The following is a 26,781-nucleotide window of genomic DNA, read 5'->3' as shown; positions in this document are numbered from 1 at the left end:
TCATTTAAAAAATGATTTAAAACTAGTGGAAACAGCCGATCTACTTGTGTGCTTAATTTTTTTTTTTTAATGTTTAAAAAAAATGTCTGTGACTCATTGAATGCCCTTTTCAAGATGGCCGCCAAGTACCACCATGTACTTTTTAACAGCTTTCAAACAAAAAAATCCGCTTGGAAATCCGTTCAAGGCATTCATGAGATAGAAGCCTTCAAAGTCAGACAAAACAAACACTGCCACCTTCCTAAATTTCTAGTGCACATCAATTTTTAGTGCACGGATCGTGCACGCCCATGCCTAGATCATGCACCATATGTGTAGTACTTTTTAACAGCTTTCAAACAAAAAAGTCCGCTTGGAAATCCGTTCAGGCATTCATGAGATACAAGCCTTCAAAGTCAGACAAAACAGCCATTTTTGACATTTTGAAAGATGTGTTTGTTATGGGGCTAAACATGCAATTTCGCAATTGCGATCATGCCTAATACATTTGAGGCATTTTTAGATTTTTTTTTATAAAAATAAATTTTGATTTTTTTTTTTTTTTTCAAAATGGCTTCCAACTCGGGAAACTCGGGCTGTGGCAGCCTGGGACTACTGTAATAACTCGGGAAACTCGGGCCTTGGCAGTCAATGAGTTAAATCAGTAGTTTTCACTTTCAAAAAATGTTCAAAAATAGATGTACAAGCTTACGGCACATTGCGCAAAATCTAAAATGAGAATTGACAGACGTTCTCCCAGTTTAATGGGTTACACACTTTCAACCTGGCTTCTGTTTTGGCCATGCCATCATGGGTGAAGAACTTAAATGGTCTTTGAGATGGATCCACAAGCTCAATGGGTTGTGAGCAGTGTTGTTTTTGATAGAACATTTTGATTTAGTTTTAGTCAGTCTTTTGAATAAAATGTATTTTAGTTTTTGTCATAATTTAGTCACCTGAAAAGTTTTAGTTTTAGTCTAATTTTAGTCGACTAAATATAAGATTTTAGGCGACTAAATCCACTGTTGATTTAGTCAACTGAAAAGTATTTTGGCAGGCCTTGATGGCATTGTAATGACTGATTTTACACTTGGTTTTGTGCTGAAAATAGCCGATCTACAAGCTCACAATGCGTCATAGTGTGCAACACCTGAGAGCAACCAAACATAAAATGACAAAACATAAAATGACTCTTCTAAGTCTGTTTTAGTCTCGTTTTTATTTTGTTGACGAAATTGTCAATATATGTAGTCTTAGTTTTAGTCATCACAGCTTAGTTTTTATTTAGTTTTCGTCAGCGAAAAAAACGCAGTCGACACACATGTTTCGTCATAGTTTTAGTCGATGAAATCAACACTGGTTGGGAGCTTGTGGACCTGCTATTTTTGACCTGGAAAGAATCCGTGTCATTTTAGATGTCGCTACGTAATGCAGGGGTCTTCAACGTTTTCAGGCCGGGGACCCCCAAACTGATGGGGAGATGGAGCAGGGACCCCCTACCACCTCGTAGGGTGGGGGGGGTCGGGGCTACGACATATTTTTTTATTTTAAACATGTACAAGTTACAGCGAGCAGGGTACCACTACCATTTCTAAACATACTACTTATTAACTGAGAACCAATGTCAATAATATCAACAATCTGTCAATTGCATAGTAATCATGTATTCAAGCTATTCAAAATGGATAGAATCATGATTTATTTTTTAACATAAATGTAAAAAAAAAAAAAAAAAACTTTTTTTTTTTTTTTTAAGCAATAATTTCTCGGACCCCCTGCAGTACCTCCGCGGACCCCCTAGGGGTCGCGGACCCCCTGTTGAAGACCCCTGACGTAATGAATATGGCAACGGGAATCTTGATTTGCTTCCTCTTCTGTCCCCTCCCACAGGAACTGGTGGAGATGGTCAAGGCCAAGAAGGCTGCACAGGAGAACGTGGCAGCGAAGAGCAAAAAATGACACGAACCACAGAACAGATAGTCGTCGTTATTTTAACATTATTGTGTTGGTCTTTATTTTTTATTGAAATTAAAGGAGAAAAGAAAATACAGAAAGACTTAAATATTGAGTTTGTAAAGTTTTGTTTTATATGCTGTACATTTGGGATTCTTGTAATTGGAAGGCAAATATACATTTAAGTTCTCATCCAGTATGTCCCACTACGGATACGGTTGTAGTCCGGGAGCTGTTCGATTGGACCTGAAAAGTAAAAGAATAAAATAAATGACGTTTAATAGCAAAAACAAATCCTTGAATTTGTGCAATATTGTACCGTACAAACATTTGTTAGCAGTGTGAGGCCTAATCGTTAAGGCTGCTCGATCTATTCTATTTCAAAGAAAACATATTTTTAGCTGCATCTACTGCTTATGACTATTTTGACAAGTTATATTTATGGGTCCACTCTGCCAATGACGAGTATGACGATTTTGAAAAAGTTATTTGAAAAAAAATAAAAATAAATGGACCCCATTAAATCTAGTAAACATGATTTCAATCGCGATTTTGCATGTTCCACCCCCATCTTTGTTTACATAACATGTAAAACATAATGGCTATTATCTCAAGAATGCCTGAACGGTTTTCCAATCGGATTTCTTTGTTTGAAAGCTGTGAACAGCCTGCACAAACATGGTGCATGATCTGTGCATGGGCGTGCATGATCTGTGCACTATAAATTACATGGAAGTCTATGGAGGCTTCTGGCGGGGAGATCCCAAAGACGGCATATTCAAAATGGCAGTAGATGAGTTAAAGTAGCCGATGACCCCCTGGACACAGCAATAAGTCTACATATAGTGTTAGCTGCCTTCTCCTTCACTACACAGTGCAGAAGGGTGTCCATCTTTGACAAAACAGGGCTGAACTGGTTAAAGAGTTAAGGTCCGTACACACCGCCGGCGAATTAGCGTATAATTCACTTTTTGTTTAAAACCTTATAAAGTCAATGGAAGCATCCACACCAAACGCGAATTTCCAAAAAGCGAAAAGGCGTCTTTTTTTTTATTCGCCCTTATGTCGAATTTAGCGAACATTGGCTGATGAACTCCTCTCTCTCTCTGTAACAAAGCAAGCTCACTCTATCCTACTTAAAGAGAGAGAGAGAGCATGGTCGAGAGACCTTCCCTTTGCTTTGAGGCCGAGGGGAACGCTGTTTCTCCTTTTCCGTGTCTCTCGTCTGTGTGGCTGCTTGGAAAAAGTACTGGAATGTCTTACTGGTAAAAGCATGGTTTATGTGTTTGTTATTGTAGGCTACTTTATATCTGCAAAAAGAGGTGTTTTAAAATAAATCGCTGGGTATTAAATACAATAGGATCCGAAATTAGTGGATTAGAAGGAAAGTAGCCTACTGGAAATTGGACTCAAGTACAAATACCTACAAGAAGTACAGGCTACTCAAGTAAATGTAATTTGAGGTACTTTACACTGCTGCTGCCTGTCTGCGCAATAGAGTCTGTCGGAGCTGAGGGGAGGGGGAACGGTGAAGGTGTGTTGTCTCTTCTGTTCTTTTTCTTATTTAATAGGCCAACAACCACGGCCAGGTCTCATCATCACTTGAGGATGTAGTTTCCATTGTTTTATTTGTTTCCCCGTCCGTTCTCCTCTCTCCTTTCTTCTCCTCCTGTGGCTACAGGATATCACCCCCTCGAGTCGTTTTTAGGTGAATTAAGCGATTATTATACACATATTCGAGTCACTTTTTGGTGTGTATGGAAAAAGGCGAATCGCGAATACTTTGCTTTTTTGGTTCGCTTTTTCGTGGCGCTTTCGCTAATTCGCTGGTCTGTACAGAGCTTTAAGAGAATATCAGGGCTGCTTTTAATGAACTTAATGGAGATACTGTATGTACAGTAGTGTGAACATTGTTCCCTGAAAAGGCATCCCAACATACCGACTGCTGCGATGGCAGGCTCCTTGTCGTAGATGTATTTGGTACACACTTCTTTGATGGTGCTGGCATCGATGGCCTGGAGAGGAGAGGAGGGAGGAGAGGGGCACGGGGGGGGCACAGACGGTGACATTTTAAAAAAATAGACAAGACACCTCAATCATTTCCACTATCTTAAAGGCCCGCTGACACGCACCGAAATTATAATAGTATGACACAGTAGGTCACATGGTCTCTCTGAAAACGGTCTGATATTGTCTGAAACTCATGTCACAGTGTAATCTGCCCCTCGCCCCCAACAAGAGCTGACCAGTACAGTAAATTAATTTGATAGGCTTATACTTGCGCATTCCCACAATGACATAACAATATTAACTCGTGTTTTTAAGATGACTTTTTAAAGTGCCCCTTTAGGTGACAGTACAAATGCATTTGGCCAAATGCTCCCGGCATACAGTCTGGCAAACGGAAATAGAAACGATGAGTGCGAGATAAAGCGGATGTGACGCAACCGCTCCCTTGGTGCAGTAGCAATAACATGTCCTACTGGAAGCGTTATGTTTCCTTTCAATATTTCTGGGGGCGTTATTTCGTCTTTCTCTGGTGTTATTGGTGTTACCTCCATGATGTTTTCAAACGTTTTCTTAAACTATACACCCATAACAAGAATATGCCGCTCGAATGACTTTGTCTGAGCTATTGTGTTTCTGTTATGTTTCCAATTATAATGACTCTGTCTGTGCTAGTGTGTTTCTGTTATGTTTCCAATGGGACTACAGTTCATTATAATGACTCTGTCTGTGCTAGTGTGTTTCTGTTATGTTTCCAATGGGACTACAGTTCATTATAATGACTTTGTCTGTGCTAGTGTGTTTCTGTTATGTTTCCAATGGGACTACAGTTCATTATAATGACTCTGTCTGTGCTAGTGTGTTTCTGTTATGTTTCCAATGGGACTACAGTTCAGTGCAGCAGTGGTTACTTCCGATACTCGCCGTTCAGGAGCTGCTGTTCCAGACTATATAGCATTCGGAGATTGTGGAATAGTTGTCTGGCTACGCAAGACTAGAGAACCACTGACATAGAAACATAGGTTTTTCAGGAAACCATTAGGATTGAAGACATTTTTAGGTATTTTTCAGATCTTAATGGGTTGATAAACTCACATCGATCCGGGCCTCCAGCTCGTGCAGGGGGATCCTACGGCTGTAGCACAGCATCTGCCGACCAATGTCCTCGCAGATGGGGGTGGAGCCTGACCGTTGGGAAGGAAAAGGAGAAAGATTAGCAATACTAGAATTCACCCTTTGTCAAGTCCAGTGTTGTTTTTGACAGCAAATTTTGATTTAGTTTTAGTCATAGTCTTTTGAATAAAATGTAATTTAGTTTTAGTCATAATTTAGTCACCTGAAAAGTATTAGTTTTAGTCTAATTTTAGTCGACTGAATATCATACGATTTTAGGCGACTAAATCTACAGTTGATTTAGTCGACTAAAATGTATTTTTGCAGGCCTTGATGGCATCGTAATGACTGATTTTACATTTGGTTGTGTGCTGAGAATAGCAGATCTACAAGCTCACAACACGTCGCGCTGCGACGTGTTGTGAGCTTGTAGATCGGCTATTTTCAGCACACAACACCTGAGAGCAACCAAACATAAAATGACTCTTCTCCACCAGTCCTTCCCTAACGTTTTAGTCTAGTTTTTATTTTGTTGACGAAATTGTCAATATATTTAGTCTTAGTTTTAGTCATCAACGCTTAGTTTTTGTTTAGTTTTTATTTAGTTTTCGTCAGTGAAAAAAACAGTCGACAAACATTTTTCGTCATAGTTTTAGTCGACGAAATCAACACTGGTCAAGTCCCACCTGTTGTCCCGCTTCTCTTCACACCCATTGGTTGCTGTGTCTTGGTGGGACATTCCATCCACTACCATTTTAATTCAGTTGCTTCGTATTGTTATTCTGTGTGTTCAATTCTCATTTCAAACTTGGTTTCAGTCAAATGGAGCTGCTCAGTGGCAGTATGGTGACTCAGCATGTTTTTATTTCTCAAAAAAATATGTTTTAGCAAATTCCACATAAAAAAGGCGGAACCAGGGCGGAACAAGGCAGATAGAGCCTGCTGGTTGGTCAGTCAGGGACCAACCAGAAGGCTAACAAAGGGTGTCACTGACAGGTACAGACTAGGGGTGGGACGACACGCGATATTATCGTTTATCGTGATAAAAAACACTCGCGATAATCGTATCGTGGAGACTTAATTTACCGTGATATCGTCCTCCGTCATGCAGTGGGATCAATTCACCTTTTATTTGCCGGGCTGCATATCGGTACCACTTTAACCCTTGATAGTCTAGACAGTCTTTTTCGCTCTCAAATATCTTTGCCAAAACATTTTTTTTGGCAAATGGATTTTGATTATCGCGATATCATAAATCGCGATTTGTTTTGTCACAATAATCGTGATATGAAATGTTCATATGGTCCCAACACGAGTACAGACACATGTTTCTCAAATGGGGGGACGTGGGAAAAACTAGAACAAGGGAATGTGTATTTTAGTGAACCTGCTCATCTGTAAATCGTTAAACCAAATGACATAAACACTTTGAGTAGTACAACTGCTATTGAATAGAAAGCAATGTTTATTTGAGGAATGTGCAGAATAGAGGGGATGATAAATATCGTTGAGACGATACAATGTTGAGACGATACAATGTCTCCACGATATGCCTTTTCAGAGGTATCGTATATATCGTGATACAATGAGGGAGCCTTGTAAAAAATCCTGTTTAATCTTTAATACAGAGATTCATTGCAGAATTCAATTTAAACCTGCATTTTGGTCAAAATCATCAGTTCTCAAACTTTAAAATGTCAAGGTCTCCACTTAACTCTGACAGCATACAAAGTTACAAGAGTTACATACTTGTAAAGTTCAATTTAGACCTCCCAAAAGGAACCCAGAGAGTCTAGTTTGTGTCAAGTTACTTGAAAAATGACCATAAAAACCAACGTGAAAAAGAAATATGATAAAATCGTGTATTGTGATAAAGCTTGGAAAACATGGTGATATTGTATGTTTCCACATCGCCCACTCCTAGGTATAATACAATACATAGAGCGTGAGTGTCTTACCATCGAGATGCAGAAGCATGTTGGTCTTTAGAAGGTTCTTAGCCCTCGCCACTTCACTCTCCGTCACACTCGTACACAGTGACATCCTGTAGTCAGCAAGTCAGTACACTGTTAGGCCTAGAATGATCTAATGCTTTAACCCATTTAGGCCTGAACACAATATGACGCAATATTTTATGCTTTAAATATTTAAAAAAATTAGCAGATATACAAGCTTGTAGATCTGCTATTTTTGAAATATCGTGCAAATTCGAATTTTGACCCGATTCTATAAGTGTCTTTTGAATCCTTCTAAAGTTTTTTTGAAAAACCTATGTTTCTATGTCAGCAATCTGGCCAGCCATCGTCAAAGAAAAGGTCCTTTTCACTTAACTGGAGCTCAGTTAGTCTGTTCTTGAGACACTACTATGACAGTGGTTCTCAAACTTTTTTATGTGAAGGACCCCCAAAATTATATTTATTTGGCCACGGACCCCCATATTTATTTGGCCACGGACCCCCCATCAATATTTAGTTCCAGGGACCACCCAGAAGCAAAATATGAGTTACAAACGTTCACTTTGAAAATACATACATTCAAAGATTTGCACACATTTTCACGACTTTTTTTCAAAAATAGCAGATCTACAAGCTCGCATCGCGGCACTCGGTGCCGCGCTGTGAGCTTGTATATCTGCTATTTTTCACTGGTTAAAGCATTCGATAATTCTAGGCCTAAATGGGTTAACTATTGAAAAATAGCAGATATACAAGCTCACGAGGCCGCGAGGCTCTCACCATTCCATCTGAGTGAAGTGCATCATGTCCTGGATGGTGCCAGGCTCACACACCATGTACAGGCCCCACAGGCTACTAAATACTTACCATTCCATCTGAGTGTAGTGTATCATGTCCTGGATGGTGCCAGGCTCACACACCATGTACAGGCCCCACAGGATACTAAATACTCACCATTCCATCTGAGTGTAGTGCATCATGTCCTGGATGGTGCCAGGCTCACACACCATGTACAAGCCCCACAGGCCCGTGTCCGTGTAGCAGGTGTTGAAGGACTGGAAGCTGTGGCACAGGTTGCCCTGACACGCCATCTGGGCCAGCTTGCTGGACAGGTTCTACCAGGACCACAAGGGGTGCATTAAGGGGACAGGTTCTCAGTGTGGGGGTCCGGGGACCCCCAGGTGATTAACTTAACGTGCAAGTCAGATTGTTTTCTCACTCGACGGTAAACAAACTAACAAAGTTTAAATGTTAAAGTGTATCTGCACATTTCTAAAGTGACAATTTAAGGACTTTTTAATACTTCTAAAATGACAAATGACAAAATTTAACATTGGCCAAATTGTCAAATATTAGAGGCAGAAATTGTGAATATAGCCGATCTACATGCTCGCAACACCTGGCGTTGCGAGGCGTTGTGAGCTTGTAGATCTGCTATTTTCACAATAGAACGTTCCGCCCCAGGATAACGGATGTTGGTGATATTTTGATTATCGCGATAATATCGTTAAATCGTGATTTCTTTGTTCACAATAATCATGACATGAAATGTTCATATGGTCCCATCTAGGGCTGCGAATCTTTGGGTATCCCACGATTCGATTCAGAATCGATTCTTGGGGTCACGATTCAGGATTTTTTTCGATTCTTTCAATCGATTCTTTCAAATCCAAACGATTCGAATTCAGAAACGATTATTTTCCGATTTAAAAACAATTCTCTATTCAAAATGATTCTCTATTCAAAACGATTCTCTATTCAATTAATATATCAGGATCTACTCCAGTCTGCTGGCAAGAAAGCAGAGTACATTTACGTAGCTTTTATAATTGTAAAGGTTTTATCAACTTATTGCAATAATGTAAACAAACAAAAGCAAATCCAAGACAACATGTCTAATTTATTCATGCTAGCAAACATTCTTAACTTGTGCAAACACAACATAATATCGAATTAATTATCGTAATAAAAATCACAATATCTAACAAATAATATCGAATAAGAAAATAGATTTTTGGAAAATGAGAATCGATTCTGAATCTTACCATGTTAGAAACACGATTCGAATTCGAATCGATTTTTTCCTGCACCCCTATCCCCAACATTCACACGGTACTTACTACACCCCTAGTCCCGTCCCCACCATTCACACGGTACTCACCACACCCCTAGTCCCGTCCCCACCATTCACACAGTACTCACCACACCATTCACACTGTACTCACCACACCATTCACACTGTACTCACCACACCATTCACACTGTACTCACCACACCATTCACACAGTACTCACCACACCATTCACACTGTACTCACCACACCATTCACACTGTACTCACCACACCATTCACACTGTACTCACCACACCATTCACACAGTACTCACCACACCGTTCACACTGTACTCACCACACCGTTCACACTGTACTCACCACACCGTTCACACTGTACTCACCACACCGTTCACACTGTACTCACCACACCGTTCACACTGTACTCACCACACCGTTCACACTGTACTCACCACACCGTTCACACAGTACTCACCACACCGTTCACACTGTACTCACCACACCGTTTACACAGTACTCACCACACCGTTCACACAGTACTCACCACACCGTTCACACTGTACTCACCACACCGTTCACACTGTACTCACCACACCGTTCACACTGTACTCACCACACCGTTCACACTGTACTCACCACACCGTTCACACTGTACTCACCACACCGTTCACACTGTACTCACCACACCGTTCACACTGTACTCACCACACCGTTCACACTGTACTCACCACACCGTTCACACTGTACTCACCACACCGTTCACACTGTACTCACCACACCGTTCACACTGTACTCACCACACCGTTCACACTGTACTCACCACACCGTTCACACTGTACTCACCACACCGTTCACACTGTACTCACCACACCGTTCACACTGTACTCACCACACCGTTCACACTGTACTCACCACACCGTTCACACTGTACTCACCACACCGTTCACACTGTACTCACCACACCGTTCACACTGTACTCACCACACCGTTCACACTGTACTCACCACACCGTTCACACTGTACTCACCACACCGTTCACACTGTACTCACCACACCATTCACACTGTACTCACCACACCATTCACACTGTACTCACCACACCATTCACACTGTACTCACCACACCATTCACACTGTACTCACCACACCATTCACACTGTACTCACCACACCATTCACACTGTACTCACCACACCATTCACACTGTACTCACCACACCATTCACACTGTACTCACCACACCATTCACACTGTACTCACCACACCATTCACACTGTACTCACCACACCATTCACACCGTACTCACCACACCATTCACACCGTACTCACCACACCATTCACACCGTACTCACCACACCATTCACACCGTACTCACCACACCATTCACACCGTACTCACCACACCATTCACACCGTACTCACCACACCATTCACACCGTACTCACCACACCATTCACACCGTACTCACCACACCATTCACACCGTACTCACCACACCATTCACACCGTACTCACCACACCATTCACACCGTACTCACCACACCATTCACACTGTACTCACCACACCATTCACACTGTACTCACCACACCATTCACACTGTACTCACCACACCATTCACACTGTACTCACCACACCATTCACACTGTACTCACCACACCATTCACACAGTACTCACCACACCATTCACACTGTACTCACCACACCATTCACACTGTACTCACCACACCATTCACACTGTACTCACCACACCATTCACACTGTACTCACCACACCATTCACACTGTACTCACCACACCATTCACACTGTACTCACCACACCATTCACACTGTACTCACCACACCATTCACACTGTACTCACCACACCATTCACACTGTACTCACCACACCATTCACACTGTACTCACCACACCATTCACACAGTACTACCACACCATTCACACTGTACTCACCACACCATTCACACTGTACTCACCACACCATTCACACCACACCATTCACACTGTACTCACCACACCATTCACACTGTACTCACCACACCATTCACACTGTACTCACCACACCATTCACACTGTACTCACCACACCATTCACACTGTACTCACCACACCATTCACACTGTACTCACCACACCATTCACACTGTACTCACCACACCATTCACACTGTACTCACCACACCCCCGCCAAAGGAGCGGTCCCAGTTCCCTATGAGCGTGTTGGCCACCATCAGAGGGATGGTGTCGGGGTGCGACCAGCCCACCGCCTCCATGGCGATAGCGATGTGAGCCAGAGGCATTTTATCGTCTCGTACGCGGATCTGGAAGGAAGTCAATAATTACACTGTCATCTTAGAGCACGGAACCAGTCGCTCTAGTCCAGGGGTCTTCAACAGGGGGTCCGGGACCCCTAGGGGGTCCTCCAAATCATAGAAACTTTTTTATATTAACCACTTGAACCCTAGTGTCCTTATTCTGAGAACCTTTGCCAAAAAATAGCTGATCTACAAGCTGCTTTTTTTTGGCAAAGAGGTTTGGTGTAGAGGGGAAAAAGAGCAGACTAAGTACAGAGTGGAAGGTCAAGTTTATTAACTCATTGCATGCCAGGCCCGATAGTCCCGAGATTTTTTCAATGTCTTTCCCTGCCAGGCCCGATAGTCCCGAGAATTTCCGCCATTTTGGAAAAAAAAATCAAAAAAAAAAAATCAAAAAAAACATTTTTTTCAAAAAATGTTTTGGACCCCAAAAAATGTAGTAGGCATGATAGAAATCTCGAAATTGCATGTTTAACCCCCATAGCAACCCCATCTATCAAACATGGCAGCCATCTTTGTTTACATTTTAGGAAAACATAATGGCTTGTATCTCATGAATGCCTGAACGGATTTCCATTCGGATTTTTTTGTTTGAAAGCTGTGAGCAATGTGGACACACGTGGTGCATTATCTAGGCATGGGTGTGCATGATCCGTGCACTATGAATTACATGGAAGTCTATGGAGACTTATGGCAGGTGGGAGTACGAAGGTATTGTTAAATGGCGGGGAATGTGTTAAAGGAGTAGTTCACCCCCAAAATGACTTTTTTTCTATTGATTAGTCACGCCATGGAGACTAGAGTTCAATAATATTTTTAGTTTTTTGTCACATTCCAAAAATGTGATAACAATAAATGTACCCCCATTCGTTCCGGATGGGGACCCATTTCGAAACGGGTCCCCATCCGGAATCAATGGGGGTAAATTTACTTGAATCAATTTTTTGTCTTAGGAATGTGACAAAAACCAAAAAATATTATTGAACTCTAGTCTCCATGGCGTGACTTATCAATAGAAAGAAAGTCATTTTGGGGGTGAACTACTCCTTTAAGTATTGACAGTTCTAGTGGTTAAATATCTGAAAGCACAAATTGTCATGAATCCAAAATACACTGATGATTGTGCTGTCAAACAATGCAACTATATGGAATCTATGAAAAGGTTGTGGGGGTCCCTGCTTCATCTCTCTCTCAACTAAGGGCCTGAAAACGTTGAAGACCCCTGATCTAGTCAATGTATGTGTGAGCTGGCTGTGAGGTGAGGTGATCTAGTCAGTGTATATGTGAGCTGGCTGTGAGGTGATCTAGTCAGTGTATATGTGAGCTGGCTGTGAGGTGAGGTGATCTAGTCAGTGTATATGTGAGCTGGCTGTGAGGTGAGGTGATCTAGTCAGTGTATATGTGAGCTGGCTGTGAGGTGAGGTGATCTAGTCAGTGTATATGTGAGCTGGCTGTGAGGTGAGGTGGTGGAGGTGAGGTGGTGGGGGTGAGGTGAGGTGGTGAGGTGGTCTAGTCAGTGTATGTGTGAGCTGGCTGCGAGGTGAGGTGGTGGAGGTGAGGTGGTGGGGGTGAGGTGAGGTGAGGTGGTGAGGTGGTCTAGTCAGTGTATGTGTGAGCTGGCTGTGAGGTGAGGTGAGGTGGTGGAGGTGAGGTGGTGTGAACGTTTGTGTAGTTAAAAACGTGACTCCTTGCCTCGCTCCCTGTGAATCTGCACGGTGGCAGCGCCGGGGCTTCTCCGTGGTACCGGGCTGGCAGCTTGCCAAAGTGATACTTGGCCAAGTCGATGAGCTCATCGTGCGAGACTCCTGGTCAAAGAGACAACCACAAATGTCTTCAGTTATACATTGATGTGAATTACCCGTATTGGCCCGAATATAGGACCACTCTGATTTTATGACGATCCCTATTTTTCAGATATAATTTTGGGGAAAAAAATATGTTGAAGACAAAATAGTTAAAGAAAAACTTTTTTATTGTAAAATTATTATAGAAAAGCTCATACAGAGAGATACAGCCCCCTATTCTCCAGGCACCACTCGGCTGTTTTGACTTTGTTTATAAAGTCAGGTACTTTTTTTGCTGGTTATTTGATGGTTCTTAACATGAGCTTGATCTAACACTTAAAGGAGGACTTTGCCACTTTTCAACCCATCTTCATATAATAGGTCCTCACTAATGTACATGATAAAATAGCACAATTTATTTCTACTCGGTCCAAGTCTCCTAGGAGAGCTGTGGGAAGTTCAGAAATCCATCGTCTTGTGACATCATTCAATATTTTTGAAATTATTTTCACGAGAACAACAGCTTCCACTTTAACATTGCAACTTTTCAGGAGTAGAAAGCCTGCATTTTCTATTAGCTTGGATTCCCAATCGATGATGTCACAAGACGATGGGTTTCTGACCTTCCCACAACCCTCCTCTGAGAAAAAAAAAAAGCTAGTTTTTAGTCAGGACCAATTATATGAGGATAGGTTGAAAAGTGGTGAAGTACTCCTTTAAGTGTTGTTTCCCTATTTTTTGGCAAAAAAAATGACTTGACTTTATGAACACAAACTGGCTGGTGTTGCTTCACTTGTTTACTGGTTACTTCAGTACTGGCGCCATCTGCCGGCGGGGATGTGTAATGACAATGGAAAATGTCTAGTCCTCAATTATAAAGACACCCCATATTTTGAGGATTTGTTTTCCAGAATAAAATGTCGTCCTATATTCCGGCCAATACGGTTCTATTGTGAGCACGAGCAGTGAATACTTTGTGTTGCTAGGTTGAGTTTGAACGCTGAGAAGGCAGAGAAGTTGTAGATGAGGTCAGAATGTAGGGAGTGAAACCAGACACAGTCTGCCTATTATTAGTAGTGGCAGAAGCAACAAATTATAAAGATGATGGACAATATTTTTACTTACAGTATACCATGGCCTGGACGGTACAGTAGTTATAAAACCCAAGGTTTTATCAAAGTTCCACAATCCACATCGCTTTAAATGTAAAGCCCTTTGCACACAGTCGCGTTTATCCGCACGGATAAAACGGACAATGTCATTTTTTTTAAAGAAAACAATGATTCTCTACGACCTCATGCACACCAGATCCGAATTAGCCGTGTGACGAGTGGCTGCGGTCGTGCGTTTTTTTCTCGATCGAACCCAGTTCGATTTGTGCGTCTTGTCGCATGCAGTAAAAAAAACTCATCACTCCTTTTAGGACTCCTTTTGGGATCCGCAGCGCCGATTCCGCACAACATTGCACACCAAATCCAATGTGTTTTATTCATGCAGCAAACGGAAAAAAAAAGAAAACGCAACTGTCCTGTGTGCAAAGGGCTTAACATCTGTAAAGGCCTGTAAAACCTCAGTGACAAATTGACTTTCTAACTCCAGTGATAAACAGGCTTACCTCCAGCTGCAGCCAGCACTATCCTGGGTCCTTTGTAGTGAGTGGTGATGTATTCTACAGGCTGCACTATCCTAGGCCCTTTGTAGTGAGTGGTAATGTATTCTTACCTCCAGCTGCAGCCAGCACTATCCTGGGCCCTTTGTAGTGAGTGGTGATGTATTCTACTAGATCTCCCCGGTTGATCGTCCTGCACCACAAAACACATTTATAGCAACAGTTCAGAGTTCAAATGAGAAGGAACACAATTTTTTATAATGCTTATAGCAGGGGTTTTCAAAGTGGGTGACGGGGCACCCTGGGGTGCCACGAGATCATTTGATAATATTTGGAATTTATTTGGACACTTGAAAAAATATCATTTTAAACTTGAAGTACAAAGTTATTTTCAGTCAGTTCTAACCAAAAGGCTGTTATGTCAACGTTTTCCTTGCAACATAATCACTAAAATATCGTCACTGTCGGGCAGAAACCTCGTATCTCCAAGTTTCAAATGCGTACGTCTTTTGGTAAAGCAAAGCCCTGCTTCATCATACAAGACAAGTCGCACAAAACTAGTGAAAACAGTTGATCTACAAGCACATCTACACGCCTCGCATCGCGTCTCCCAAGCTGAATCACGATATACCATTTTATCACAATTCTTTTTCATGTTGGTTTTTATGGTTATTTTTTAAGTTACTTGACAAAAGACTAGACTCTCTGGGTTCCCTTTGGACCAGACCTGGTTGATCTATGATTTAAGGTGCTTTACTTGATGTTCTCCGTGGGGCCGAGGATGGTCCTGCCCAGAGCCGTCTCCTGGTAGGCGGTGGCGTGGAGGTAGTCAAACACCACCTCCTGGAGGTTGGTCTCCACCTCCTGCATCTCCCTCAGGATCACTCCTCGCTCGCGCTCGATCTCCGCCGCGCCCAGCGTGCTGTTCTGAATGATGTCGGCCAGGATCTCCACCGCTTGGTGGGAGAAAACCAGGGGACAATTAACCTATTTAGGCCTGGGATTATTGAATGCTTTAACCAGTGAGAAATAGCAGATATACAAGCTCACAGCGCGCTGCGAGCTTGTAGATCTGCTATTTTTGAAAAAGTCATGAAAATGTGTGCAAATCTTTGAATATATGTATTTTTTTGAAGCGAACGTTTGTAACTCAAATTTTGCTTCTGGGTGGTCCCTGGAACTAAATATTTTGAGATGGGGGTCCGTAGCCAAATACATATCATTTGGGGGTCCTTCACATGAAAAGGTTTGAGAACCACTGACATAGTGGTCTCTCAAGAACAGACTAACTGAGCTCCAGTTGAAGTGAAAAGGACCTTTTCTTTGACGATGGCTGGCCAGATTGCTGACACAGAAACATAGGTTTTTAAAAAAAAACTTAGAACGATTCAAAAGACACTTATAGAATCGGGTCAAAATTCTATTTTTCACGATATACAAGCTCACAGCGCGGCACCGAGTGCAGCGCTGCGAGCTTGTAGATCTGCTATTTTTTAAAAATTGTGAAAGTTAGAATTTTGACCTGATTCGATAAGTGTCTTTTGAATCCGTCTAAGGTTTTTTGAAAAACCTACGTTTCTATATGTCAGCAATCTGGCCAGCCATCGTCAAAGAAAAGGTCCTTTTCACTCAACTGGAGCTCAGTTAGTCTATTCTTGAGAGACTACGGTGTCAGTGGTTCTCAAACCTTTTCATGTGAAGGACCCCCAAACTGATATGTATTTGGCCACAGACCTGCATCTCAAAATATCTAGTTCCAGGGACCACCCAGAAGCAAAATTTGGGTTGCAAACGTTCGCTTTGAAAATACATATATTCAAAGATTTGCACACATTTTCACTACTTCTCCCAAAAATAGCAGATATCTGCTATTTTTCACTGGTTAAAGCATTCAATAATTCTAGGCCTAAATGGGTGGTTCAAATAGCATTATGACCAGCTATCAAATCAGCACCGCAACACTGGTCTCACCTCCTGGCAGGTCCTTAGAGAAGGCTTTGGCGTAATACACCGTCTGCTCCCTGGACGTGTAGGCGTTCAGGTGGGCCCCCATGTTCTCAATCTCCAGCTCCAGGTCGAGTTGGGAGCGCTTTCTGGTACCCTGTCAAGATACGTGATATGAGGTGTGACGTTCGCGAACGAATCAAGTCTTTTGAACGGCTCTTTGAAATGAACGATGGGATCCGGTTCTCAGTATAGGGAGGGAGCCGTTCCTTTTTGTAAATGAACAGTTGTGGGAAAAGTACAAACATTCTTCTTTACTAATGTAAAAGTATCAATACTGCAACGTGGAAATTCTCTGCCTCAAGTAGAAGTTTGGAATTAAATGTAGGCTACTTGAGTAAACGCACAAAAGTAAAGGTATCAAAATGCACTTAAAATACCAATAGTAGAAAAGTCCCATTTCACAGTTTTTCCAAAGTAGAAAATGTAGAAAAATTATTAGAAAATAGCAGATCTACAAGCTCACAATGCGTCACAACAAATGGCAGAAATGTAGCCTATATACTGTATATGGCTGAAATGTATGGGGTTGAAGTGAATTTGTAATTCTAATCAAAATCTACAAAGTAACTAGTAACTAGAATGAGCCAGTCTTTTGAACGGCTCTTTGAAAGGAACGGATCCCAGAGATCCGGCTCACTTCAAAGACCCATAAATCCCATCTCTAGTAGACGTTTTGGATGATTCCACCGTCCATGATCTGACAGGGGTCCTCAGAATGAATAACGTGGCATTCATTCATCAGTGATAAAATGTCTATCAAAACAGCCTAACTTTATTTGCATTGATTGAAGCAATGCATGCAGAATCACGTGTTCGGTCACAAATCGCAGAATGTCTTCTTCTTACCTTGAACGCCATGTGTTCCAAGAAGTGGGCGGTGCCATTGTTCCGTTGGTTCTCATAGCGGCTGCCAGCGTCGATCCACAGACCGACCTGTAAGACAGTCCATTAAAACCCATTCAACCTCTGATGAGGGCCAACGTTTCTTATTACAACCTGTAAGACAGTCCATTAGAACCCATTCAACCTCTGATGAGGGCCAACGTTTCTTATAGCCGTAGAATGGAATGCTGAGCTGGAGGATCAGCTAAGGAGTCCATGGGGCTTTAAACATGCATAAATACGTGTATTTGTGCATGTTGAGAGCTCCGCTGGTGAATTCCAGCAATGCAGTCCATGATTACTAAACAATCGTAGAGTGAAAACGTCAGCATCGATGGAATGCTTCGAATGCTTTGAATGTTATCAACACACTGAATGCAGGGTCCCCACACATTTTTACCAATTAATTTCCAAAACTTTTCCAGAATATTGAACCCAATTTCCAGGACTATATAACAATAATTCAGCTCAATAACGAGTCGCTTACTCCTATGCGCAATGCCCAAAGACAGGTAGTGTATGCCAGTGGTTCTCAACCTTTTCAGGCCGTGACCCCCGAAATAATCATATTTGAACTGGGGACCCCCCCACCCTGATGAGCACTAAGAGTTGAGGAATTTTGTATAACACTGTTCTATTGTGAAAATAGCAGATCTACATGCTCACAACGCGAGGCGTTGTGAGCATGTAGATCGGCTATTTTCACAATTTCTGCCTCTAATATTTGATTTTTTTTGGCCCATGTTTAATTTGTAATTTCAGAGGTATTAACAAAATCAATAACCAAAGACAATGCATAGCTATTTTTTTCCAGGACCTTCCAGGACCCTTGATGAATTCCAAAACTTTTCCAGTACTGGAAAAATATTTTTCTAATTTCAAAATATTTCCAGGAATGTCATGACCGTGGGAACCCTGTGAATGGCCTTTTCAGACCTTCATTCAATGCGTTGACGCCAGTAGGTTTTTTTGTCATCCTTCAGTGGGTTGACAAAAGTCTGGGAAACGAAGGTTTACGATTCTGTCCCCCTGGTTTACAACTCGTAACGGCGCTGAGTCGGCTCAAAGGACCTTCACAACGGTCGACACGGCGACTCGCTCGCTCAGCGGTGTCTCGCGTGGATCGACGGCGCGCCTCCGCCATGGTCAATAAATATACTTTATACGGCGGCGCTGCTGAGCCCCGTCGGTAAGGTCTGAAAAGACGTGACAAATTCCCATTCAGTGCGTTGATATCATTGGAATGGGGAGCACCATGAGTCTTAACCCATTATTGAATGCTTTAACCAGTGAAAAAGTCGTGAAAATGTGTGCAAATCTTTGAATATATGTATTTTCAAAGCGAACGTTTGTAACTCAAATTTTGCTTCTGGGTGGTCCCTGGAACTAACTATTTTGAGATGCGGGTCCGTGGCCAAATAGATATCATTTTGGGGGTCCTTCACATGAAAAGTTTTGAGAACCACTGACATAGTAGTCTCTCAAGAACAGACTAACTGAGCTCCAGTTATGTGAAAAGGACCTTTTCTTTGACGATGAATGGCCAGATTGCTGACATAGAAACATAGGGTTTTCAAAAGATCTTCGGATTCAAAAGACACTTATAGAATCGGGTCAAAATTCAGATGTTCACGATATTTCAAAAATAGCAGATCTACAAGCACGCAGCGCGGCACTCGGTGCCGCGCTGCGAGCTTGTAGATCTGCTATTTTTCAACAGTTAAAGCATAAAATAATGATACGCAATAATGTGTACCCGTTCTGAACCTAAGGCTAGTCTCTCATATGAACGGGTCATGATGTGCTCTGAACCTACGGTGCACGTGGAGAGACCAGAGTCTAAACCTACGGTGCACGTAGAGAGACCAGAGTCTAAACCTACGGTGCACGTAGAGAGACCAGAGTCTAAACCTACGGTGCACGTAGAGAGACCAGAGTCTAAACCTACGGTGCACGTAGAGAGACCAGAGTCTAAACCTACGGTGCAGGTAGAGAGACCAGAGTCTAAACCTACGGTGCAGGTAGAGAGACCAGAGTCTAAACCTACGGTGCACGTAGAGAGACCAGAGTCTAAACCTACGGTGCAGGTAGAGAGACCAGAGTCTAAACCTACGGTGCACGTAGAGAGACCAGAGTCTAAACCTACGGTGCAGGTAGAGAGACCAGAGTCTAAACCTACGGTGCAGGTAGAGAGACCAGAGTCTAAACCTACGGTGCAGGTAGAGAGACCAGAGTCTAAACCTACGGTGCAGGTAGAGAGACCAGAGTCTAAACCTACGGTGCAGGTAGAGAGACCAGAGTCTAAACCTACGGTGCACGTAGAGAGACCAGAGTCTAAACCTACGGTGCAGGTAGAGAGACCAGAGTCTAAACCTACGGTGCACGTAGAGAGACCAGAGTCTAAACCTACTGTGCAGGTGGAGAGACCAGAGTCTAAACCTACGGTGCAGGTAGAGAGACCAGAGTCTAAACCTACGGTGCACGTAGAGAGACCAGAGTCTAAACCTACGGTGCAGGTAGAGAGACCAGAGTCTAAACCTACGGTGCAGGTAGAGAGACCAGAGTCTAAACCTACGGTGCAGGTAGAGAGACCAGAGTCTAAACCTACGGTGCAGGTAGAGAGACCAGAGTCTAAACCTACGGTGCACGTGGAGAGACCAGAGTCTAAACCTACGGTGCAGGTGGAGAGACCAGAGTCTAAACCTACGGTGCAGGTAGAGAGACCAGAGTCTAAACCTACGGTGCAGGTAGAGAGACCAGAGTCTAAACCTACGGTGCACGTAGAGAGACCAGAGTCTAAACCTACGGTGCAGGTAGAGAGACCAGAGTCTAAACCTACGGTGCAGGTAGAGAGACCAGAGTCTAAACCTACGGTGCAGGTGGAGAGACCAGAGTCTAAACCTACGGTGCAGGTAGAGAGACCAGAGTCTAAACCTACTGTGCAGGTGGAGAGACCAGAGTCTAAACCTACGGTGCAGGTAGAGAGACCAGAGTCTAAACCTACGGTGCACGTAGAGAGACCAGAGTCTAAACCTACGGTGCAGGTAGAGAGACCAGAGTCTAAACCTACGGTGCAGGTAGAGAGACCAGAGTCTAAACCTACGGTGCAGGTAGAGAGACCAGAGTCTAAACCTACGGTGCAGGTAGAGAGACCAGAGTCTAAACCTACGGTGCACGTGGAGAGACCAGAGTCTAAACCTACGGTGCAGGTAGAGAGACCAGAGTCTAAACCTACGGTGCAGGTAGAGAGACCAGAGTCTAAACCTACGGTGCAGGTAGAGAGACCAGAGTCTAAACCTACGGTGCAGGTAGAGAGACCAGAGTCTAAACCTACTGTGCAGGTAGAGAGACCAGAGTCTAAACCTACGGTGCAGGTAGAGAGACCAGAGTCTAAACCTACGGTGCAGGTAGAGAGACCAGAGTCTAAACCTACGGTGCACGTAGAGAGACCAGAGTCTAAACCTACGGTGCAGGTAGAGAGACCAGAGTCTAAACCTACGGTGCACGTAGAGAGACCAGAGTCTAAACCTACGGTGCAGGTAGAGAGACCAGAGTCTAAACCTACGGTGCACGTAGAGAGACCAGAGTCTAAACCTACGGTGCAGGTAGAGAGACCAGAGTCTAAACCTACGGTGCACGTAGAGAGACCAGAGTCTAAACCTACTGTGCACGTAGAGAGACCAGAGTCTAAACCTACGGTGCAGGTAGAGAGACCAGAGTCTAAACCTACGGTGCAGGTAGAGAGACCAGAGTCTAAACCTACGGTGCAGGTAGAGAGACCAGAGTCTAAACCTACGGTGCAGGTGGAGAGACCAGAGTCTAAACCTACGGTGCAGGTAGAGAGACCAGAGTCTAAACCTACTGTGCAGGTGGAGAGACCAGAGTCTAAACCTACGGTGCAGGTAGAGAGACCAGAGTCTAAACCTACGGTGCACGTAGAGAGACCAGAGTCTAAACCTACGGTGCAGGTAGAGAGACCAGAGTCTAAACCTACGGTGCAGGTAGAGAGACCAGAGTCTAAACCTACGGTGCACGTGGAGAGACCAGAGTCTAAACCTACGGTGCAGGTGGAGAGACCAGAGTCTAAACCTACGGTGCAGGTAGAGAGACCAGAGTCTAAACCTACGGTGCAGGTAGAGAGACCAGAGTCTAAACCTACGGTGCAGGTAGAGAGACCAGAGTCTAAACCTACGGTGCAGGTAGAGAGACCAGAGTCTAAACCTACGGTGCAGGTAGAGAGACCAGAGTCTAAACCTACGGTGCAGGTGGAGAGACCAGAGTCTAAACCTACGGTGCAGGTAGAGAGACCAGAGTCTAAACCTACGGTGCAGGTAGAGAGACCAGAGTCTAAACCTACGGTGCACGTAGAGAGACCAGAGTCTAAACCTACGGTGCAGGTAGAGAGACCAGAGTCTAAACCTACGGTGCACGTAGAGAGACCAGAGTCTAAACCTACGGTGCACGTGGAGAGACCAGAGTCTAAACCTACGGTGCACGTAGAGAGACCAGAGTCTAAACCTACGGTGCAGGTAGAGAGACCAGAGTCTAAACCTACGGTGCACGTAGAGAGACCAGAGTCTAAACCTACGGTGCAGGTAGAGAGACCAGAGTCTAAACCTACGGTGCAGGTAGAGAGACCAGAGTCTAAACCTACGGTGCAGGTGGAGAGACCAGAGTCTAAACCTACGGTGCAGGTAGAGAGACCAGAGTCTAAACCTACGGTGCACGTAGAGAGACCAGAGTCTAAACCTACGGTGCAGGTAGAGAGACCAGAGTCTAAACCTACGGTGCAGGTAGAGAGACCAGAGTCTAAACCTACGGTGCAGGTAGAGAGACCAGAGTCTAAACCTACGGTGCACGTAGAGAGACCAGAGTCTAAACCTACGGTGCACGTAGAGAGACCAGAGTCTAAACCTACGGTGCACGTAGAGAGACCAGAGTCTAAACCTACGGTGCACGTAGAGAGACCAGAGTCTAAACCTACTGTGCACGTAGAGAGACCAGAGTCTAAACCTACGGTGCACGTAGAGAGACCAGAGTCTAAACCTACGGTGCAGGTAGAGAGACCAGAGTCTAAACCTACGGTGCAGGTAGAGAGACCAGAGTCTAAACCTACGGTGCAGGTAGAGAGACCAGAGTCTAAACCTACGGTGCAGGTAGAGAGACCAGAGTCTAAACCTACGGTGCAGGTAGAGAGACCAGAGTCTAAACCTACGGTGCAGGTAGAGAGACCAGAGTCTAAACCTACGGTGCAGGTAGAGAGACCAGAGTCTGAACCTACGGTGCAGGTAGAGAGACCAGAGTCTTCAGAAGCCACGCGGAGTCCGTTCTCCAACGCTGTCACTTTGGTTTCAGGGACATTCAGGACCACGTGATTGGCAGCTTGAGCCTGAGTGGCCAGAAGTCTGTGTGGTCCAATGGGCTGAGAGAGAAAGACATGTGGTGAATTGGTTAGATAGAAGTCTGTATGATCCAATGGGCTTAGAGAGAAAGACATGTGGTGAATTGGTTAGATAGAAGTCTGTATGATCCAATGGGCTTAGAGAAAGACATGTGGTGAATTGGTTAGATAGAAGTCTGTATGATCCAATGGGCTTAGAGAAAGACATGTGGTGAATTGGTTAGATAGAAGTCTGTATGATCCAATGGGCTTAGAGAGAAAGACATGTGGTGAATTGGTTAGATAGAAGTCTGTATGATCCAATGGGCTTAGAGAAAGACATGTGGTGAATTGGTTAGATAGAAGTCTGTATGATCCAATGGGCTTAGAGAAAGATATGTGGTGAATTGGTTAGATAGAAGTCTGTATGATCCAATGGGCTTAGAGAGAAAGATATGTGGTGAATTGGTTAGATAGAAGTCTGTATGATCCAATGGGCTTAGAGAGAAAGATATGTGGTGAATTGGTTAGATAGAAGTCTGTATGATCCAATGGGCTTAGAGAGAAAGACATGTGGTGAATTGGTTAGATAGAAGTCTGTATGATCCAATGGGCTTAGAGAGAAAGACATGTGGTGAATTGGTTAGATAGAAGTCTGTATGATCCAATGGGCTTAGAGAGAAAGACATGGTGAATTGGTTAGATAGAAGTCTGTATGATCCAATGGGCTTAGAGAGAAAGACATGTGGTGAATTGGTTAGATAGAAGTCTGTATGATCCAATGGACTTAGAGAGAAAGACATGTGGTGAATTGGTTAGATAGAAGTCTGTATGATCCAATGGGCTTAGAGAGAAAGACATGTGGTGAATTGGTTAGATAGAAGTCTGTATGATCCAATGGGCTTAGAGAGAAAGACATGTGGTGAATTGGTTAGATAGAAGTCTGTATGATCCAATGGGCTTAGAGAGAAAGACATGTGGTGAATTGGTTAGATAGACGTCTGTATGATCCAATGGGCTTAGAGAGAAAGACATGTGGTGAATTGGTTAGATAGAAGTCTGTGTGATCCAACAATGGTAGGGAAAATGGGTGATGGATAAAACAATCTGACTCTTAAAGGAGGACTTCACCACTTTTCAACCTATCTTCATATAATAGGTCCTCACTAATGTTCATTATAAAATATCACAATTTTTTTCTACTCAGTTTGGGTCTCATAGGAGAGCTGTGGGTGGGTCAAATCCTTCTACCGGTGACATCATCAATGGGAAATGCAAGCTAATAGAAACTGCAGGCTTTCTATTCCTGGAAAGTTGCAATGTTAAAGTGGAAGCCATTGTTCTTGTGATAATACATTTTTTTTTTTTTTTTTTTTTTTTTTTCAAAAATATTGTTTAAAAAAAATCTGTCAAACGATGATGTCACCGGTGGAAGGATTTGACAGCTCTCCTATGAGACCCAGACTGAGTAGAAAAAAATGGTGCTATTTTATCATGAACATTAGTGAGACTCCCTTAGTCAAAATGATGGGACGTAGAAATAGCTATTTCCCCACACAGAAGGGGTCTTTTTTTATTTCCACACAACTCCTCTAAGGTATATTAATGACAGTTCAATATTGAAAATGGGTGGTCTGTCTTCCCCTTAAACCTTACTCCTAGCTGCAAATTGCAAGTTTTGCAACACTAGATTTTTTTTATAATCGGGGTTGCAATACCTCCCATAGGGAGCCAATGGATCAAAACTTATTTTTTTTTTTGCTTTCTGATTGTATTAAACAACGTCAAACTCACCAATATTGCGGCTCTATGGAAAGCTTGCCTTATCCTCTTACTATCTGCAAAGTGTTTGTTTCACAAAAATCCACCGTAGAATTGTTGATGATGTCATAAATGTCATATGTGATCTATCCCTATGGAATCTATGGCATGCATGTACAAATAAAATAAAAATAAAAAACACATTTGAAATATTTATTTGATGCTCATATTAACCATAGGAAGTATTACATTGTTTTTTATTGCACATCATGCCATAAATTCCATAGGGATAGATCACACATGACATTTATGAAATCATCAACTTGCGACAGGCATTTCCTCTATTGAGTGAAAGATCAGCTATTTCTAGAAGAAATAAAATATTTAAGGTGTTCTTAATTTTACATTGTAGTTATAGAGGACAATTATTAATGTATTAAGGCACATTGTCGTATTAGCCAGGGATCCCTTTTAGGATCCCCCAGTTTGACATGCATTAGGGCTACGGACCCCCATTTAATGGTGTTTCTTTCCATCTCTGAGACCCCATTTTATAATAATTGTAAAATCAATGTTAATCTAACTCTGAGAGTGTACAAATGGAACCAAATGGCTTCATTTGGTTCTATTTCTACACTCTCGGAGTTACACACACCCATATGGGTCCATTTGGTTCCTAACTATCATTTAGCTGGGGCCTGGGGAGGGGACCCCCTGGAACACCCTCAAGGACCCCCACTTTGAGAACCAATGGCGTACGTAGACAACAGAAAGCATTTTCAGATGGGGATGGAATGGGTCCTTGACACATTGATCACCTCACCGTTGAGTCAGATTAACACACAGCAACATCTCTAGTATAAAGTGGTTGTCATTGTTCTCACCCTGGTCAGGATGTCTGTTTTAAACAAGTTCTTGTGAACAAGAAGGTATCTTCTCCCTGCGGCGGTGAGGCGCTGCATGGAGGCCGCCATGTTGTTTGTTTTGCACACGGTGCACTGACTGCGCATGTGCACACTGACTGCGCATGTGCACACAATGCTGTAATCTTACGTTTGAGTGACCTCGCGCAGAGGCGTCAATTGGGTATGGCAACTAAGCTATGGCAGCTGCCATATCTTGGCTACGGGGGGGGGGGATAATAAAATGTACTTTTGATTGCGCCTTTTGCTAAGGTATGGCAACATGACTGGTGTGCAAGACACCAGTCATGTTGCCATACCTTTTGCTGAACTAACGCCACTGACCTCGCGTCACCAGGCAGTAGAACATCTATGAGTACATCCTGTCTAGAGCCCGCCTACTGTATCCGGTGATTTACACGCACACATACATGAATGCACTGTTTCCGTATCCGCTCATAGAAGCAGACCGGATCAGCAAACTGCTGCAGACTTGAGACTTCAGAGAGACTTGATCCCAAAGTAATGGAAGACCAAAAACGGTCACTTTTTGGTCCAAGAAAAAAATACATACATATTATATTATTGAACTATGATCAGCACCCGTAACAGCATAAAAACACAGTCATCAGGGATCTGTTACGTGTAGCAGAAAAAAAGGTAAAGTAGCCTAATTCATAATAATCCATTTTATTGGATCAATTATTTTCCCTCCCTTTTTTCTGTCAAAACAAAGAAATACACATTTAAAAATGTGATTATCACGAACACGTTTTCCTGATTTAAAAGCTTAATATGTATTGATTAAATCTGTGTAGCCCTGAAACATAACTGTCATGTCGTGACAGTTATGGATCGCTCTCACCTTTTTGTGGAGCAGTTTTCCACACTTTGCCACGTACGTTCAACAAACGTTCAGATCAGATGATTTAAGAGTACAGTACAACTGTACGGATGTCACAATATGGTACGCTTCAGCAGAATTACCCGTATCTTCCGTATTGTTTAATAAGAAGCTTTTTAATCCAATTGGTCGCCATTTTTTTCTGGTTTTGCTCCTACGCAACCCCGT

At 43.0% G+C, this 26,781-nt stretch overlaps 2 protein-coding genes across 3 annotated transcripts in view; one reads left to right on the top strand and one right to left on the bottom strand.

Moving 5' to 3' along the window:
- The window catches only part of dnajc2 (DnaJ (Hsp40) homolog, subfamily C, member 2), a 31,898-nt gene extending 29,908 nt beyond the window's left edge, over window positions 1–1,990 (top strand). For both annotated transcript variants that reach the window (XM_080753971.1, XM_080753972.1), the window contains exon 16: window positions 1,870–1,990. In XM_080753971.1, the coding sequence (XP_080610097.1) occupies window positions 1,870–1,938 (69 nt within the window). In that variant the 3' untranslated portion in view covers window positions 1,939–1,990. The remainder of the gene's footprint in view (window positions 1–1,869) is intronic.
- pmpcb (peptidase, mitochondrial processing subunit beta) lies at window positions 1,990–25,794 on the bottom strand. Its single transcript, XM_080753973.1, has 13 exons — window positions 25,692–25,794; window positions 22,948–23,088; window positions 17,631–17,717; window positions 16,749–16,878; window positions 15,535–15,733; window positions 14,891–14,970; window positions 13,077–13,189; window positions 11,247–11,390; window positions 7,962–8,122; window positions 7,011–7,096; window positions 5,035–5,123; window positions 3,872–3,947; window positions 1,990–2,178 (listed from the first exon to the last, which is right to left on the bottom strand). Exons 1-13 carry the CDS (start codon window positions 25,779–25,781, stop codon window positions 2,114–2,116), a joined length of 1,461 nt encoding a protein of 486 aa, XP_080610099.1. The 5' UTR covers window positions 25,782–25,794; the 3' UTR covers window positions 1,990–2,113.
- Between the last annotated feature and the right edge of the window lie 987 nt (window positions 25,795–26,781).

The sequence above is a fragment of the Nannobrachium achirus genome (genome assembly GCF_963921795.1).
Source record: "Nannobrachium achirus genome assembly, chromosome: 23".
In the NCBI taxonomy this organism is placed as follows: Eukaryota; Metazoa; Chordata; class Actinopteri; order Myctophiformes; family Myctophidae; genus Nannobrachium; species Nannobrachium achirus.
This window is presented reverse-complemented; position numbering and strand designations above follow the sequence as displayed.

Excerpts from the sequence above, each read along its gene's own strand:
- pmpcb (XM_080753973.1), bottom strand. The coding sequence starts at position 25,781 with ATGGCGGCCTCCATGCAGCGCCTCACCGCCGCAGGGAGAAGATACCTT. Across the intron at positions 17,718-22,947 it reads CTGGTCTCTCTACCTGCACC|GTCGGTCTGTGGATCGACGC; the intron begins GTAGGTTCAGAC and ends ACTGTCTTACAG. Across the intron at positions 2,179-3,871 it reads GCCTGCCATCGCAGCAGTCG|GTCCAATCGAACAGCTCCCG; the intron begins GTATGTTGGGAT and ends TTTACTTTTCAG.